At 40.9% G+C, this 19,891-nt stretch overlaps 1 protein-coding gene across 5 annotated transcripts in view; it reads left to right on the top strand.

Moving 5' to 3' along the window:
* Positions 1-19,891, top strand: part of cacna1bb (calcium channel, voltage-dependent, N type, alpha 1B subunit, b) — a 146,871-nt gene that overhangs the window by 98,465 nt on the left and 28,515 nt on the right. For all 5 annotated transcript variants that reach the window (XM_029515533.1, XM_029515532.1, XM_029515531.1 and 2 more), the window contains 12 exons: positions 49-789; positions 2,429-2,634; positions 3,252-3,381; positions 4,943-5,072; positions 5,770-5,829; positions 6,347-6,453; positions 11,494-11,590; positions 14,815-14,975; positions 15,119-15,256; positions 16,847-17,048; positions 17,521-17,685; positions 18,925-19,035. In XM_029515533.1, coding sequence (XP_029371393.1) covers positions 49-789; positions 2,429-2,634; positions 3,252-3,381; positions 4,943-5,072; positions 5,770-5,829; positions 6,347-6,453; positions 11,494-11,590; positions 14,815-14,975; positions 15,119-15,256; positions 16,847-17,048; positions 17,521-17,685; positions 18,925-19,035 — 2,248 coding nt within the window. The remainder of the gene's footprint in view (positions 1-48; positions 790-2,428; positions 2,635-3,251; positions 3,382-4,942; positions 5,073-5,769; positions 5,830-6,346; positions 6,454-11,493; positions 11,591-14,814; positions 14,976-15,118; positions 15,257-16,846; positions 17,049-17,520; positions 17,686-18,924; positions 19,036-19,891) is intronic.

Below are 19,891 nucleotides of genomic sequence, written 5' to 3'. Positions count from 1 at the left end.
TTCAGTATGTTTGATGATTTTTCCTGTGGATGTGATTCCTGTGTGCAGTAAGGAGCAGCAGCGGTCAGCAAAAGCCATGTCAGTGTGGGAGCAAAGGACCAACCAGCTGAGGAGACACAACATGAGGGCGAGCAGCGAAGCCCTGTTCAACGAGCTTGACCCAGAGGAGCGCCTTCGAATGTCCTCCAGCCTCCACCTGCATCCTGACATGAAGACTCACCTGGACCGGCCACTTGTGGTTGAGGCCAGGAATGGTGACAAACCCAGCAGGCCCGCTGAAGCAGGACAGGAGGAGGCGGGGGATCCCCGACTGGACGGCGTAGGAGAGAACTTTCACCAACCCTCCAGGAAGCATCACCGCCACCATGACAGAAATGGGGAGAGCAAAGATGGGGGTGACAGCAGGGGCGGAAGACATCACATCCATCACAGCAGAAGCAGAGATCACAACGCTGATGGTACCCAGGTGAAAGAGAGGAGGGGGGAGAGGAGCCAAAGCCGTGATGGAGGGCAGAGTCACCGGCACCACCACCAGGCTGGCTCCCCTGAGCTGGAGAACGATACACAAGGAGGAGGAGGAGAAGAAAGGGGACATCGCCATCACCACTCCCACCGTCCACCAAAAGAAGGAAACGGCATGATAGCAAATGGTGCAGATGGCAAGGGGAGGGGGGGAGGAGGGGATAATAATGGAGAGAGGAAAGGACGCTGCTCCCGCATGGCCAGAGTTCAGGCAAATCTGGACGGAGATGACTGTAAGAGGAGCAAGAATGGATCCCGAGGTCATAGGTGAGGATGCAGATATTCCCTAGCTTCTTGTTTTTGCTTTTTGTTTTTATGGATATGTTCCTCATACTGTTACGCTGCTATGTAGCATTACTTACTATATAACAATTCACACTTATTTTTATTTTCAGGAAAAACACATTACATTACCTGCTCCTGTCTCGTACTTCAAAAGCTGCCAAGCCTTTTGCCATTTCCTCTCAGTAATAAAAGAATAAAAGTTCAGTGTCATGATAACTCGTACAAGTAATGACCCAAAGAAGGAAAACTGAACAACAATCTGAATCCATGTTAAAAGTTGTCAGCTTGTGGTCTCACTATGAACAATAAGTGACCGGTCAGAATATGTTAACGGACAAGATTTTGTCAACCCTCATCTTGGTGATGGAACAAAAGACAGTTTGCCCTTGTTTCAGTGATTAAAAACCTGGGAAATGTTGACAGTTCAGCGGAACACCTTGGTACTGTACATGGATACTGATATATGTCCAATTGATGTGTGGCATGTAGGAAAGATACCTCTGGCACATCACAATATGTGCTGTCTCATTCATGTTAGACAAAGTAGTTTGGGAAATTTCTTAATGCTGCACAACTAATAGTCTCACCTCTCTCATTGAGGTGTGCCACAGCTATGGAGGAATTACTTTGAGAGGCACATTATGTTGCTTACACAGCAGGTGTTTGGCAGTTACCCCTTAAAACAATCTACCTATAATCTGTTTTCAATACAACAGATTTTCATAATTGCTAAACGCATCTCTTAAAGCCTTCCATTCTTTTTTCAAAACGGTAAACACAAAAATATGGCAACTGTTTCAGTGTTAAAACCATTATCAGAACTGATCATTAATTTTACAGTTCATACAGTTCAGTATGAGAAGCACTGTGCTTGTTGCATGAGCCCATTGCAGATTAAAAAAAAAAAAAGTCCCATTCAAGCAAATATTTTGGTCCAATGTCCAACCAGGCACAGCAGACACGCAAGTCGGGTCAGGGCACATATCACTGTGTTTGGAAATGGAGGAAGTTATTAGTTTGTTCATCATTATGTACAGAGCAGCATTACAGTACCAATGTACAAGCTGCAGCCTGACTCTCACAGCTGTGATCGTTCTGCTTCATAGTAATTTGTTCCCCATGTAGGAACTGTAGCCTCGCACCCTTTCTCAGAAATGAAGGTGGGAAATTTCATTGAACAGAGTGCTAATGTCATGGTACTGATTGAGCAAACAACTGCAGCCTGTTATTGCCTTTGTGACTGTGATTTATGTTAATGTGCAAGCTGATCTGTAATCATTAAATGTACTGTAGCATAAATCTGTTTCTGGATGAATCTGAGGTGAGACAAGAGCCCTTTAGAAGTCGTACTTATTCTGTATCTTAACTATGTGTTTTAAATATTTAATCTGCAGGTCCTGGTGTATGTCAACACGTCATCACATCATGTATATACTCCCCATAGCTCTCTGGCTGGTTTTATTTAACTGAAATTCCTAGTTTGTTGCCACATCAGTTGTTGTGCACCTCCCAGGAGGGCATACAAATTTTCCTCGTGGATCTCATTCGGCAGAAAAAGCTTGAAGCATCCTAGAGCAGAGTGTTATGATGCCTGTCATAGCATCCAAAACTCTTTCCCCAGGGAGAGGCAGCCAGATGTTGAGGACAATGGCCTCGCCTCTACTCCTCTACAGATAATGCGCAGTAGCCTGAGTATTGGAGAGAAGCAAGAAGATGCTGACAACCAGAAGAACTCCACCAGAGCCGGTCAGGCTGGCTTCAATAGCAACGCCATCCACATCCCTGTCACCATCACTGCCCCGCCAGGAGAAACAACCATCATACCCAGTGAGTACAGCAGGGTGTGGTCATATCAAATTAGGAGGTGAGTGTGGCAGAGATGCTTTAGCCACGGTCATATTGCTTAAATTAAATTATGCATTCTGCAATTTGCACTAGTCATCACTTTACAGAGAGTCGTTAAGGTTAAATAAGACTAATGAAGGTTGATTCACCCCCAAACCTCAGCAAAGACACTGCTGAATAAAATTCAAATGCATCAAAACAAGCAACGTGTCAATAATTAAAAATCAACCAGCAAATACAGCTACAGCGTATTCTGCTTGGAGACTAGTTGCACTTGGACTTTGTCTGTCTTTGCAGTAATTCCAGGTATTATGTTAATAACCTGATGAAGGGAATATTCATTAAACATTATTTCCAGTTTAAAAGACAAATATTTCTCTTTCCAATTCACTGTGGCTGTTTATGCATCTGAATAACACCATTTTATTTATTTCATTTGCTAATTTTATGCATTGATGTGGTTATTATATCCCCCCTCATTTGGAGTCCAGTCCCCATGAGCAATGTAAATACAAACAAATGCAAACAGCTTGCCTCTTGTACTAACATTTGTGCCTCTTTGAGCTAAATGAATATCTATATATATCTTTCCACACCAGTGAACAACATTGACTGTGACAATTTCCGGCTCAGCGAGGAGAAGAAAGATCTGGAGGAAGAGGAGGCAGCTAATGGGCCTCGGCAGATCCTTCCCTACAGCTCCATGTTCATCTTTGGGCAAACGAATCCGTGAGTCATGATTGTGGGGTGACTGAGCAGAGTGATATGGAATTAAACTCACTGACTGAGTTTGGGTTGAATTAAAAACAACAGAAAGTCCCTAATATCCACACATGAGCAATTTTTCATACACATCCAGAAAAACAGACACATAGTGAACTGTATCAGCACCAAAATTATTTACTTCACTTCCTAAAAAACTATTCCTGAAATAAAGGGCCACATATTATACAATTAATCTGCTTATTTCTGAATCAATTCATCATTATTTCCACAAGAAAATTGTTGGTTATAGTTGTGTTGCACCGTCAACTGGGTCGGTTTTTTAGTTGGATACAAAAATGAGCGCTCAGTAATTAAACTCCAGATTTTTATGCTGTCAGGAGATGTGACCAATAATTTGCTGATATAATCTGATAAGTCCATGTGTTAAGGTGTAGTATGTGAAGGAGCTGGTGCCCGCTCACTCTTCTGTTTTCCAGAGGTGGGTGAAAGGCACCAATCTGGTGCTAGGGCACTCGGCCAATGAAGGGTGTGTTGAAATGTTTTCTTGGGAACAAGATGTTTTTCTCTAATGACAGCATGAGACAGAGAGGAAGGCTCCATGCAGATGACATTGGCCATCTGCAGAAAAACACAGCCCCTCATTTATTTGTGCAGAGAAGCAGCAGTAGTGCCAACAAAAAGCTCTTTTGCCAAAAAGTCACTGGATGCGAAAGCAAAATGGTTAATCATCCAGCACAGCACTGTGGTGGCCAATCACATATCAATACTGCTAGAATGTTTTGCAATGTCAATGCTGTTTTGCTATTTTGTTATTTTACATTCTGATGATTGTAGCCAGAGGTAAAATGTGTAACTTAATTACATAGTTGAAGAGACACAACCCTCTGTTGTCTGCATGGGAACTCACTGCTGTTTGTCTCTGGGTGGAGTTTTGGTGAAGGTGCTGGTGTTAAAAGCTGAGTTGTTGGTGATGTGCAGATGATGGCCTGTTTGAACAGTGGTTGTGTTTTTTTACCTGGGCTTTAGTGATCCTTCTGTATTTCAAACTACAAACTTAAAATTCAACTTACAAGCATAAAAGAATGTCCAGAGGTTCAACATTTGCCTTTAAGACTTCATGCATCTTGTTTGGGCAAATTTGGGCCATGTTCAATTGCTCCATCACAAAGGTGACCTGGATGTTTTCTTTGCACCAATGATGCAGCCTGTTGGCTTCTGTAAACTGGGATGTCACATTGGGGAGGCTTGTAGCAGAGTGTAAAACTGATACAGGGTGAGGGACAGTCCTTTAAATTTTTAGGCCTTGTTGGTTCGAAGCGGTTACATGTTGATCCAGTTAAAACACATTGTTAACCCAGATAAGCACTGAGGCTGATGCATGTCCTCCTTTGCCTTTTATGACTTCATCTTTGTTTCGACATGAAGAGATGTGTGTGTCGTCTGCGGCCTGGACAACTTCACCTGAATATACCTAATGAGTTGTCGCTACTCCACATGCAGTTGTACCATTGTGCATTTGTACATTTATATGTATATGTGTGTGTATGTCTGTGTGATCTTGCAGGGTGCGGCGGTTGTGTCACTACGTGGTCAACCTACGCTACTTTGAGATGTGCATCCTGATGGTCATTACCATGAGCAGCATTGCTCTGGCAGCCGAGGACCCTGTGCAAGCCAACGCACCACGCAACAACGTGAGTCAGATCGACATCCCGACTGCATGCATAAACATCTGCATGTTTACAACAAACACGCACACACAGGTCCAAAGACACATAGCCACACTGGAAAATGTTTGCACGGAAATGTGCATGCTCGCATGACTTTCACACAGACACTAAGGCGCAAACAGCAGGAAACACAAGAAAACACTTTTTTGAATCACGTTTGCATTAAATGCTGACACCAATTTGAGAAAATTCATCACAAGCACCAAAAAAAAAAAAAAGAGGAAGGATTTACGTGGAATTTGGCAAAACTCTATTGGCCTATAAATATATTCTTAAGTGACATATTAGCTCATGTTGGGAATGAGGACGTGGGACCTGAGTTTTTGCATTTTGACGGGCAAGCACAGCTAATTAACATTCAAGTCAGGAGCATAAAGGGAATCTGAGGTGATGTTGTACGTGTGTTTACTTGCGCGTTGTTTTTGTGCGTGTGCGTTCGCGTGGGCACTCAGGCGCTGTGTGCTTGTGCAGGGGAGTGTAGAGCTGACAGAGTCTGAGACCTCTGGCAGGGCAAAGGAACATGTTGTGCATATCTGGTCCGTTCACACAAAAACACAAACACACACGCACACACTACAAAGTGTCTCAAACTGAAAGCATCTGTCACAGGATCTGTAGATGAGCCATCTCACAGCATATTTTCTTGCACTGTGTTTTTCAGGTTCTTAAGTATCTGGATTACGTCTTCACTGGAGTTTTTACTTTTGAGATGGTGATTAAGGTGAGAAGACTGGAGCTACTCTTTGATTTTAGCTTTGAAAGAAACCCACAAAGTAAGTTTTGTAAAGCAATTTGCAGGTAAAAAAAAAAAACAAAAAACAGATTCCAGGTTGGGATAAAAGAGTTTGAAAATTTCAACATTTAAAAATAATTTTTTGACATTTACGCCAATCAGCCTGCCTCCTCTTGCAGTTTCAGTTGCTTCATGTTCAAATATCATTTTCAGCAGAAATGTGATTGTTTATTCCTTTACTTAGACATCTGACAGTGTGTGAGCTACCATTAATCAAATCTGTGCTTACTAAAAAGGCAGTGGAGAGCAGCATGGGCATTGCTGATAGGTTTGTGGGTTTTTCTAATAACCTATTCACCTCTCCTTTCGCTGCTGTGAATGAAAGGGATCTATATCTAGGCCTCTGCAAAAAAATCTTTCAAAGATTTGCACAATCTAATTAGAGAGGATAAGCGTAGGAAATCTCTGTGACAGTTTCTGACTCTCTTTTTATCTGTGGCTCGAGATGATTGACTTGGGCCTGCTGCTGCACCCTGGCTCATATTTCCGTGACCTGTGGAACATTTTGGACTTCATTGTGGTCAGCGGAGCTCTGGTGGCCTTTGCCTGCTCGTAAGTCAACTTTTTCTGTTATTCCTGCATGTCTTTTCTAATCAGTCTAAATATATGTATTTCCAGAACAAGGCAATAGCAAATCACTATGTAGCTGTGTGGTATTGTAGCATTTTTTTTTTAGCTACCATTTCCTTCTCTCTGGTCTGTCCCTTGATCGGGCTAGCAGAGTAATGTACTGGGATGAGGTAGGCCTCCTCCCGCGTTCTGCTCTAACAAACAAATCCATTGAATTCATCCAATTACTTCCCATAAACTCTTAGACTTTTGTGCTGCCTGGGGTTATTTTGCTGACATGACTGTGTCAAACTCATCTTTCATTGTTACATAAAGTCCCCACAGCCCCTTCCTGGTTGTTGGCTAATGGGCCATGCACTGACTGACTGACACGTCAAAGGTGACGCATTGTGAAAATGTAGCAGCTCACTGCTGACATATCTGTTGTATGATTGTAATTTATCAAAAAGTAGCTGTAATATACATAGAGCGTAATAAGTCCTCACTTTGATGCTGGTACTGCTTACCAGTGACTAATGGACCAAATCAATCACTGGTTACTGTAGGGCTATATTAGTAATGTGAGTCCAGTAGTTGTCAAATGGACTCTTTGGTTAATTCCATTATCTACAGTTCATTACAGTCCCTGAAATTATCCTGAACTCATTAAAGAATAAATTTCAGTTTCAGCGTCATTTAAACATGAAGCCAAGTGAAAATAAATGTTATAAAGGGGTGTAAAGGGAGAAATGAGCCTACTAGCCTGGATCCTCTGCAGATTTTATATATAACAGTATCTGCTGTTTCGCCTATTTTCTTCTGTATTGAGTCTTTCCTGAAACCTTGTCACCCTTTGTTTTTTGTTTGTGACACCTGTTGTTCTGATTTCTTATTCTTTTGGCCACCTGCAGAATGATACTTCTCTTTGTCTTTTATCTGTTGCTGACTCTCTCTGTCTTCTTTCACTTTTTCCCTCCTTCTTTGTTGCTTGGATTGCTTTCAGGAGCCTGATGGGGTAATGCCTGCTCTCTCTCTTTCTTTCTGCCTTTGTATCGCTCCATCCATGTATTTGTCTTCTGTTTGTGTCTCCTGCTCTCCTTCCTGTCCTTCTCATCTGGTATACATTGCAGAGGGTATATAGAAGCGTCTGCAGCAGTCTTGGAACAAATGTCATATTTTGTTATTTTCTATTCCATCAAAGATGGTGGCATTTACTCTGCTTGTGTAACATGACTGTGACTGAGTTAAATGCGTGTTAAATGTAATTACCTTTTTCCATTTATCATACATATCTTTTATATATATTAGTAGGTACAGTATCCATAATTTGAAATGGGCCACAGTGAGTAAATCAGAAACAAGTAAATGGTGCTCCAAGACACTCATGGATAACAAGAATCTAACTGTTGCTGTCTGTGGAAAAAAAAAAAAAATCTGCAAATTGAAAACTATTAAACCAAGACAGCTGTGGCTATAAATCATCTCTTTTTTGTTTTTTAGAAACAACGCTTGTTGAACAGGCTCGGTCTGGTGTGTGGTGATCCTCTTATTATATAGGCGGAGGAGTAACATTCACTTAACGCACAGTATCAGATCAAACCATTTCCCCTTCATCCTGCCCAAGTTCACTTCCTGTTCAGCCTTTTGTTCCTCCCATCGTCTCCCTCATCAGCTCACTTTCATGGCACATAAACATCTAAGAGGCGTTGTTCACATTGCAAAGCTTAATGGAAAATCTTATCTTATTGGGAAGTACCTCTAATCATCTGTTTTATTAACACGCTTGACAATTATATACCAAACTGTCCTTTGTAAACATCCATCACGGTTACAAATTGGACAAACCTGCTTCATCTTTGATCCACAAAATTTGCTATTACATTTAGGTCTGGATAGAATATTTGATGTGATTTGTGCTGGAAGTCCTGCAGTTGTAACAATTTTTTTTGTGGTAATTGTTGCTTGGGATGGATTTTTTTTTGGCTGTTGACAAAATAAAAATCCAGTTGAAGAGTTCTCATTTATTTCAATAAATTCGCCTGTTAATGAATTATGTGAGCTACTAAAACTGCGGTGACTCTTCGGGCAACACCAAAACTGGAAAAGTCAGATGCATTATGATTGTCATTAAAACAGATCTGAGGGATAAGACATTACTGTATTATCTCACCTGCTGTGTGAACATCGTCCTACAGTGTATTGTTCTCACTGACAGTGTCCCCTTGTCATCCTTCACAGTAAAAAAAAAAAAAAAGAGCGTCCGTTGCATCATGACTATGCCCTTGCTATAGATTTGATTTATTCACATGTCCAGTGCACATAATCACTAACTGATGTAAATCCAACTTGTCCAGTGCTTTGCTCTCTCCCAGGACGACTATTTTAAGTGCTTCTCTTTATCTCTTACCTTTGTTTTCTCTTCATAGCATCGGTGTTGTCATTTTAAAAGCTGAATAATTGTTCGCTTCGCCTGTCTTTCTTTATGTGCTCATTTGCTCTCTGTGTGGATGGTGTCTATGTTTATGTATCTTATGCCTCTGTGTGTATGTGTCCTCATCATTGCTTTTTCTCATCAGATCGCAGCAAAGCGTGGCCAGGTGGGAACTGTCCCTATCTAACTTCTGCTTAATGACCCACTAGTCCCTTTTCCCCACATGTGAAATAGAGAACACTCCTTTTATCAACCTTCCTCAATAAACTCCATCCCAAGGTGCTTTGGGATATGACCATGATTTCCCTCCCTCTCTTCCCCATTAGAAAAGTAACCACCTGTCCCAATATTAGGACACCATAACAAAAGAAAAATATTGGGAGCTCTGCCTCATAGCTTTCAGAAGGCCAATGTAAAGCTGCAGACCTGCACTGGTATGAATTTGCGTCCACTCTCCAGCCTGTATATTTGTAGTGTCAAAATTGAAAATTCTTTATCATTTCATCTTCATTTAAATCTCCTTTAATCATGGCTAAAACGGCTTTAAATGGTGAAATTTCAAACAGATTACAAGGTGCAGTTTGATTTGCCTGCCTGCCCTTCACTTAACTGAATTCACCCGTAGTCAGTGAATTTAAAGAAATTAATGTTAGAAATCTGTTCAAAAGGGAGAAATTTATAATCAGTACAAAGCTGAACAAATAAAAAATAAAATAAACTGCTGATTCTGCACCAGAACAGTTCAGTCAATCCCAGTGTTGTGCTGTGAATAATGATTTTAAAACATAAATTTAGCTTGGCTTTTGGTATTAGCCTAATAATTATTATACATTCTGCCAAAGAAATGTCAAAATGAAAAAGTTGTGTGCATCCTGTTTTGTTGAGGCTGTGAAGAGCTTCTGATTTGACATCAGCTCTTGCGTCCCTAAACAGGAAATGCTCCTTGCTCTCAGGAGGGGCAATCATTGCTGATCTGCACCCAGTTGATGTGAACACACAACATTGCATCCACACACATACACACACATACTACATCTTCCTTGCCCACGGCACTTCTGAAAGCTTTTGGAAGACTGTTCTTGTCATCTCAATGCGTCAAGCTCCTTGAATAATGAGGACTGGCATTGACGTAGCAGATTGCATGTCAGGGTAACCGAGTCATCTGAGCATGAAAGCTGCATGATATTTTGTTAGCCTTAGTTTTCCTTTGAGAAAGGAAAAGGCCACCAGGCCTCAATGTATGAAACCATACATCTCTTGTGTTTGAACTATATCCCATCTCACCATATTATACACATTTGTACATTTAAATGTAGATATAATCCACTACTCCAACTGTTGAACCTAACTCGTGCCTCATGCACCCGCTGTGCAGTCCCCAAAGACACTCCACCAGCCAAATGGTTGCATTTAAAATATCGATTTTAATACTATTCATGTTTCAGTTTCAATTTGTGCATTTTATCCCAGCGACTTTCTAGTAAACGCCTCTGTAAAACAATGTGTAGCTAAAGTACTATGACCCCTGACCTTTTACTGAACTCCCATTTGAGCGAGAGTGAGCAGATGTTGGACATTAATATTAAGTGGCTCTATGAGGAAGATTTGGTAAAGGCTGTATGTATTCTGTAATGCATTATTAATTACTTTTAGAGATAGGGAGTCTTTGTCCATGGTGGATGAAAGCTTTGGTTAATCAGCATCCTGACCCTGGGGACATCATGTTGTGAGGAGACGCGGGGTCTTTAGGGGCCACTAACAAGGCTTTTAGACTTTATTCCTTCCTAGTATCCTTGTGTCCTTCTCCTTGTCCTTAACACATGAAACTCTTATAGATATTTACACACTCTCACTTTTCGCTTCTGCAAAGTAATAATGAAACAAATGCGAAAACCATTTTATCAAGATTGACAGTCACATTGTCTGTTTGTGTGATTGATTAATTAAAAATCCCACTGTCCTTGGCCAATGTCAGTCTCCAAGTGAGTGATGGCTCAGCTGTATGTTATTAGCATAACCGCTACTTTTTAAACCCCCACACCAACCTCCCACTCCGGGAGCAGTCAACACAACATGCAGCATCAGCAGTGACTGACAGCAGTGGTTCCTGCAAAGAAGCTCCTTCCTGCAGCAGGGGCTGATTCTTTGTGCTAGTCGAAAACACTTCATGTTATTCTCCAGAACCATCAGGTGAACTTTGTGTTGGGGCTGTGCTGCGATACTTAAAGGGACAGAAAAATTAAACAATAGAAAAAGTGAGAAAGAAAAAAAGAGGAGAAGAGGTTGGAACAGAGTAACGACAAAATCGGCGACAGAAGGAAATGATAGAAGGAAAGTACGAAGCGTGAAAGAAAAAAAGATGTATTTAGGATGAGATAAGGGAACGAACGGACGTATTTACACATAAATCTATTATATTTGTTGTAGCATGTTTCTTCAGAATAATGTTACACACCTCCATGCATGCTCTCTACTAACAAAACAGTTATTCCTCATTCACAGTTTTTATTTATGCCAGTTGGCTCTGGTTACTGGGGGATGGGCTGAGATGGTTTACATCATTATCAGTTGCACTCTATCACCCAGACTGATTGTACTCTCGCTCTGCACAGAGGGACGAAAGGCAAGGACATCAACACCATCAAGTCCCTCAGGGTCCTCCGAGTCCTGCGGCCACTCAAGACCATTAAACGACTGCCCAAGCTGAAGGTACGGTAATCCAATCTGTCACCCACCCAGTCCACAAGATAGAATAAAAAAAAACCCAATCAGAGCTGTTGCTGCAGTGGTCAGAAAATAACCGACCAAATGCATCTGCAGGGCTGTTTATCAGAGGTATATCTGATATTTTAAAATCCTTGATGTGTAGTTCTAGATGAAACATGCTTGACCTCTACGATTTAGAAGGACAGGAGGTTAAAGTCACATAAATTGGAACTAGATGATGGAACATCATGGAGAGAGATTTTACATTTAAACATGGGCAGAATGGGTGAAACCCCAGAGAGACTGTGTTTTAAGCATCAAACACTCCTGCTTTAAGACTTGGAGGCGGCTGTGAGAGGTTTGTATGCGTTTTCCTGTTTAGTTATGTACAGCAGCTGCAGGGGAGAGTCTCCAACACTCTATTCAGTCTGTACGGAATCTGTGAAATCACTTTGGATCTAAAACACACATGCTTCAAACTGTGACTTTCAAAAACAATGATTCTGTTCTGAATGCGAACAAGAGCTTTTCATCACCAGAACGGGTGGCCCAGCGTCCTTAAATCACTAACACACATCTTTTCAAACTTGTCTGCGATTGAGACCTCCAACTCCTCGAAAATAAAAAATCCTTTGGTCTGCTAAAAATAGTTTTTTGAACTTTGTTCAATGGGCCTCTCTCCATCACCAGGTGAGTAAAATAGTTCATGTCAGTGTCGTGTGGTGACACTGAAGTACACATTAATGAAGCAATGAATCCAAATGAAGACACATTGGCATATTATCTATGAAATTATTTGTAAAGCTTTTCGTGAAACCACCACTTTTATGGCCAATATGGACCAAACACTAGTTTTGATGGAACATGGATAAAAACATAACTAGCTTCTGTTCCCAGCATAGTTAGTGGTTTACCTGCATATCGAGCAGGTATTCAAGAATGACGAATGCTGACAGCCAGCTACCTGCTAATGAACCGACACTGCTTATTAACTCCACTTTGAGTTTGGAAGGAAGTGGACGTACAAAGGATGAAAGTGTTGTCTGATTTACTCTCAGCTGCAAAGGTTGCAGCTTTGGTTGTGAAAATGTAGAATGTTTATGTTCATGATCTAAGTGAGAATAATTTTTAGCATGAATGCTGTGGGTTGAAAAATGAGGAGAGTGAGAAAGAATCTGTAAGAATGAGAATATGCTGTGGCGACCCTCATTTAGGTGAGACCGTCAACTGTTTTCTCTGATGCAGAGATGACAGCTTCCCTCTGGTGCGTATAAGGCAGTTGATCATGCAAAAGTGATGGATCTGACAAAAGATAAGAGATCTGATTGGAGTAATAGAAGCAAAATGATTGAGACAGATGAGTGCTGGCAGACAGATGCTCAAACACAATTCGTCTCGCATACTTGGGCAGAGGAGTTTGATAGACCGGTAGAGAGAAGGGGGATCATGCTCCATCCTCTCTCTTGAGACTGGATGTCAGTCAGTCATTCAGCAAAATATGCACTGGTTACACTGCATACATGTCAGGATAGATAGACAAAGCAGTTCATTTCACAGACAGATCACAGCACAGTCTGATGGAGAAATCACTGGAGACCGTGTGTGTGTTATGAGCAGGAGATTGCAGACCATAAGATGTGTATGACATTGGCTTAGAAGAAACTTTTTAGATGGCTGTGTTACAAATAAATATTGTGTCAACTGCGTTTGCTGACTTACTTATTATAAAGCACATTTTTTATTTCATAAATGCATAAATTATAATGATGATGATGATGAATGATGATGATATAATACGTAAAATATATACTACTATATATATATATATATAATGAAGAATTATACTAAAAAACACATGGTTCCAAAAAATTACTGTGTTCTGCTCCAGCACTTCTTTTTTTTTTTTTTGAGAGACCTGAGACCTGACCTGAGACCTGGTATCATAATTGGTGTCAGGTGACCTGATCACAGCTTAGTCCACATGTTCTGAGGTTGTCTGAGCTATATTAGACCAAATGTGTCCATGGCCACATTGAAAGACCACTGCCTCTGCATCTAATGATGTCCTCTGTAATGGTCTGATTTATTCCAAAACAGCTTCCAATGAAGTGAAAATATTCAAATAAAACCTTGTAGAGCAGTGTGCAGTGCATTGGATTGCTCATCCCCTCCCCACTGCTTTCCCTAACCCATGCTTTCTCTCACGCTTGCTTTCTCTCCAACTACACACAAGCACATTCACAGCAGACTTGTCAATTCGATTGACTAAAAACAGCACATAATGGGGACGTGAGGTCTGATGTGACTCGAGCAGACACATTTTAAGGCAGGTGGGAACTGACATTCTGAGGGCTGACCAGATACTCTGAAGATGCATGTTAGCCAAAGCATCTTCAGAGCCAAAGTCCGCACATGGTCCAACCAATTCAATTCAGTCCAGGCCAGAAATCCACTTTCAGAATAACATCATGTCACCTCCGTTTAGAGAGTGATAACAGTAATGAATAACTCGGTCACATGGAGATCAAGTGCAAACATTGTAGTCATAGTTTGTTTTTAGTTTTTACCAACAGTGCTATTGTTTTTCTGGCCAGTCTCTCTTTTTCTTTTTCTTTTTTCCCAAGATGTGTTCAAGATATGTTACAGATACGTACAGTACATTGTCTGAGCTGAGTAAATGGAGAAGATATAAATTACTCTACAGCTAATGGGTTTTTCAGTCAAGGACAAAAGCTTTTTGAAAAAAAAGAAAGTACCAGCTTTACTTACTTATGCTGCACTTAGGGTAATCGTTTGGCTCTGAACGTTTTCGTTTTGCTAAAAGCCCATAAAGCTTAAACTTCTAGAGCTACATTCAACAAACGTTTGCCAAAAAAGCATTTGTTTTTAAGATGCTAGCACAAGTTGAATCAAATTATCATTCAGAAATTCTACTCCCATGCTTAAATAGTTGTGAAATTGATTCCTCCAGTGGCCAGAAAAACACTTCCTCTTATGAGAAATTAAAATAAGGAATTTGTGTTCCAAGTGATACTTTTTAAATACAATTTAGTCAGGGTTCTTTAATATGAAGTTTTCACCTTTGTTGAAACTAATTGTACCAATAAACAACAATTAGGAGATTGCTAGGAATGGACTGTAGTCTCCGCAAAGCAAAGCAATGTGCAGCTATGAGCAGCTACGTATGTGTATTAATCTGTATGTGTTTGTGTGCGAATATTTTTCAGGCCGTCTTCGACTGCGTTGTAAACTCTCTGAAGAACGTTCTCAACATCCTCATCGTCTACATCCTTTTCATGTTCATCTTCGCTGTTATTGCTGTGCAACTCTTTAAGGGCAAATTCTTCTACTGCACTGACGAGTCCAAGGGTCTGGAGAAAGACTGCAGGTACGTCACCCAAAATCACTCAAATGTCCAATGTCACCTGTCCGACTTTGCACTGACATTTCAAACTGCTCTTTTTCTTTTCTGATTTGACTGTCCAGTTGATGTCTTTCACATTTCGTGTCCTTCGCACGTGTCCATCTCAGGGGTCAGTTTCTCGAATATGACAGAGAAGATGTAGAAGCTCAGCCCAGAGTGTGGAAGAAGTACGAGTTCCACTACGACAATGTTCTCTGGGCTTTCCTGACTCTCTTCACTGTCTCCACCGGGGAGGGCTGGCCAGTGTAAGTCAGAGTCATCGACTTCACATCAGCCTATGTGGGCAGCTTTAATGCATAAAATGCCACATTAATTCAGCAGCACACAGTGGTATGAACTGTTTGATTATCTAAGGGATAAAACAGATAAATGACCAAATAAAAGCTAACAATCGATGGTTGAGTCGTAAACACTGAATTATTGAATCTTTTTCGCGTTTGGATTCCTTTCGCGGATTTGTGCTGAAACACTCAGCACACCTGCAGGCAGACAGCATGGGAAAGAAATGAATTTTACATTAAGATCAACAGTCTTTATCATTGCCCCAGGACGTAGCTCAGTGGTAGCGCTGCATGCTTTGCATGCAGAGGTTCCAATTCCAGCCACAAGGCAAACCAGTGATAGGCTTGTGCATATCCCAAACCTGGATAAATGGGGAGGGTTGTGACAGGAAGAGCATCCGATGTAAAGACTGTAGCCAACGCAATCATACAAGTCACAGAGCTGCGTTGCTGTCACAACCCCAAATAGGGAAAAGCCAAAAGAGGAAAATGTATAAATGAATAAATAAAAATCAACAGTATTTAGAAGGATTAAGAGTTTAGGAAACCAAAGACATTTTGCTTTCCACAAGAAGCACAATCTTTTCTAAAATAAATAATTGATTTTTAGTACCAAAAATCCTAAATTGCTTGAGTTAAAAACATGGTAATTCTTATTCATCATCACTATATTTATTTATGTAGGACCTCCCAAAGCTATAGTATGCTTCCCTCAGAGCAGCAAGTTATAAACCAGCTTATGGAAAATATACAGACAGAGCTCAGCGAGTCTGACTGCACAGCAGCTCTGGCTCTAGTTGACACCTGTAATGATCCAAGTCTGTCAGGGTAGACTTTGCTCAAGGCACTCAGGGCTCCTGACTGTGATTGGAAATGGAAATTATGAAACTCAGGGGTAATGGAAATATTTTGTAGTCTGAAGTCCAAAAAAAGCCATTGGTGAGAGAGATGTCCCCTCCAGAGAGAGAGCAGAGGTAAGGCCTTGATTCGCTCAGCCTCTGCAGGTGTTCTACAAAGCATCACTTCACTTTGCCTTGGGATGTAGTTTTCTGCAGAGTTGGTTATGTATGAATCTCTTGTAAGGTCACCCTTGTCAGGGAAATCTGAACTGTGTGACTCCAAATGCCCTTCTTTCTGAAGCTCTGTGTTGAAGATCCTGTGGAGATAGTCGGAAGTACAGTAGCATTTGTCGCAGGAGTTCATAAACATAACTGCAGGACAGGAAGGGCTCATCTGACCCCTAGAAAACAATGGACAAACAACAACCAAGACTGTTTGATCTGCCCAGATACGATTTGTATAAAACTAAACTCAAGCCGGAGAGTAACGGTCAGACTTCTCTAGCCCACCTGGGAGAAAGAACTCTTTCCCTGACTGTCTGATTAGTTGGATACATCTCTGACTTGTTGCTTTTTTTTGACTGTTTTGTTTTTAATTTGTATTGTTTTGTTCGAGCTTTGTGTTAAATCGTTCAAGGTTGGTCATGTTGAGCATGTTGATTTTCTCACCTGGGAAATAAAAACATTTCCAGTACAACTCTTTCCTTGTTTTCAGGGTGCTGAAGCACTCGGTGGATGCTACCTATGAAGATCAGGGTCCCAGTCCAGGCTTCCGCATGGAGACGTCCATCTTCTATGTGGTCTATTTTGTGGTGTTCCCCTTCTTCTTTGTCAACATATTTGTGGCTTTGATCATCATCACCTTTCAGGAACAAGGAGACAAGGCCATGTCGGAGTGTAGCCTTGAGAAGAATGAGGTGGGAAAGAAAGCAGCTTGTTGATTTTTCTCCTGGAAAATAAAGACCCCCCCAACCGTCTTTCATATGCAATACACTGATTAAGTGCAGAAACATTAGCTTCTGAGTGTTTCAGCAATTCATCACAAAATGTTTCCTCCATTAGAAATCAGAGCGCATGCTGATCCTGTTCTAAATATTACTTGCAGGCAATTTATATCTAATAAGACTTACAATTCCCTCAAACAGTATGAGATACTAAAGGAAAGCAGTGGGGTTTATGTTCATCTCACTTTCACAGGGCCTTTGTTAAAATCATGCTCATGATCAAAGAACATCTCAGCTTTTCATATTACAAATTGTTGAGACAAACCTCTGGTGGCTTGCCAGTTTGTCTTTCATGTTGTTGATTTCCAGCACTTTATTATTCTTTTTTGAAGAAAGGTGTGATGGAAATTTTGTCAGTTTTTTCATTTGCCTTCCCTTCCAACAGAGAGCTTGTATCGACTTTGCCATCAACGCAAAACCGCTGACGAGATACATGCCAGAGAACAAACAGTCCTTCCAGTATAAGATGTGGAAGTTTGTGGTGTCGCCGCCGTTTGAGTACGCCATCATGACGTTAATCGCCCTCAACACAGTCGTGCTGATGATGAAGGTCAGTGATCCCTCTAGCTAATGAGGCAAAGCACCAGCACCAGTTCCTAATGCTTCACCACCAGAATGGTGGTGAAGCATGAGACAACACACTATGAGACAACACACTGCTAAAATATTAAAAGGGTTACAGAAACTCCTTCCCGTAAATATGAAGGATTGAATAATTTAGTTTTTAAGACACAGATGCAATCAGCAGCCACGGTCTGTCTTTAAAACATGGTCAGCAATTACATATCAAACAGCCCCAGCAGCAGCAGCAGCAGCAGCAGCAAACTTCTGTGGCACGTCCTCCAAACACTGCCTGCTGCTGTCAGAGAAAAGAGCTTGTGTCTTGGCAGTTCCTTTATTCATCTACTCAGAGGAGAAAATCTCTGAGGGAATGAATCAGCCAGTGTGTATAATGCAGGCTGAGAGCAGGGAAGAGCTCCATGGGTGAAAACACCTCCAAATTTATCCAACAAGATTTACTGTTGCATCCTTTTTGTCAGATTGCATTGTTGTTATAGTGCCCTTTGTTAAATCAGACAGCAGAAATGCTTTGACAGTAAAGAAAAATGAATTTGTGAACTAACCCGTGGTTATTTATCTATGTCACTATTGCATGACTTTACAGCTCAGGCATCTCTCCTCTGTACTGTATTAATGTCTGTTGGCACTCCGAAAAGCTGCTCATATAAACAGTTTGAAGGTCGACATTTAGGGAAATGTGCTTAGTAGCGTTCTAGTATAGCTGGATGAGCAGATCAATAACACTTTCATGTCTGTCCTCATAAGGATGATTGTAAGTTACAGCCAGCTGATTTAAAACAGAGGGAAACAGCCAAATTGTGGTTTCAAAATCTCCTTACAAGCAGCAATGCATGTTATTTGAATGCACTATATCTCATCTAGTTTACTCTGTAAAATAAAATAAATATTTTGAGCAGGAGTTTTATTGACCTGTCACCATAGTCTCCAGGAGTTTTCTGTAAAATACTGTCACCTTCAATAGCGAGATATTAAATTGTGTTTCAGTGAAAGTTTAGCATTTAAAACGAAAAGATGGTGAAAGTTTTGCTTTCTCTCAGGAGTGCTGCACGGCACCAATGTGTCCAGTTCTCCCCTTCATCAGTTAAATTTTTTCATGCTGTCATGTTCCATATTCTTTCTTCAGTTTCTTCAGTAAATGGTGTCAGCTTTGGGTCCCTTGTGTCTTTTGACATTTATAATCAGTGAATGTTTTTTCTTTTGTCCACAGTTTTATGGAGCTCCAGACCTCTATGAGTCTATGCTGAAATACTTAAACATCGTCTTCACAGCCCTGTTCACACTTGAGTGCATCCTCAAAATTATCGCCTTTGGTCCACTGGTGAGCCGTCAAGACCATATGCTGCACATCGCTGTGCAAACACTAGATAATTATGAAACCTCTTTCTGTTTATGCACATGAAAGAAAATCTCTCTTTAAACAGATACAAAACAGATAGAGATGTCAGATGCAGGGGCAAATGCATTAAACTGCTGTAACTGCGCTCTTAGTCTTCAGTTTCTTAAATCCTTGTTAAAGTTAGTCAAACAAATTCATTTGTAAAGGGCTCTATGATCAGAGTATCAGATGGTATTTAACATGTTAACAACACCAACTAAAAGGTTTTTAATAATTAAATAAAATGATTACAGTCCTGAAACGATGAATGAAGGAGGTGAACTAGTAATGTGAACAAAAAACATGAAAAGAAGAATAAATCTTCTCTCAACATGCGACTGTCTGGCCTCTAGTGAGGCAATTCATCACTGGCTCTGTTCCATATATGAGGCCCATTTATTAAATAGCTTTTCTCACACCCCACTTACCTCCACCTGCTCAGCTGTTAAGCCCAGACTGATGGGCTTGTATCGGATGCTGCATCTCCTCAGACTCCAGCTCCAGGGCTTGGCAGCAGCCTCGCTCCTCAGGAGCTGGATAAGGGATTCAGACTGTAGGCAGCAGCTCAGCTCTCAGATTATGCAACATGCCAACACTTCTGCTTGTTGTATATGCACATATAGATTTTTGTACCCGAGAAGATGTATCGTTTCAATGTGCATGTCTTTTTTTCCCCTCAGTCTACAGATCACATTCTCACATCCCTGATGTATATATCTGAGCTTATACATAGATTGTATAGGTGATTTAAATTACCAATATTATGTCATAGTATAGTATAGTACAGTTTATTTCTTGT

The sequence above is a fragment of the Echeneis naucrates genome, chromosome 12 (genome assembly GCF_900963305.1).
Source record: "Echeneis naucrates chromosome 12, fEcheNa1.1, whole genome shotgun sequence".
NCBI classification, from domain to species: Eukaryota; Metazoa; Chordata; class Actinopteri; order Carangiformes; family Echeneidae; genus Echeneis; species Echeneis naucrates.
Note: the sequence above shows the minus strand (reverse complement) of the source record. Positions and strands in the feature narration are given on the sequence as shown.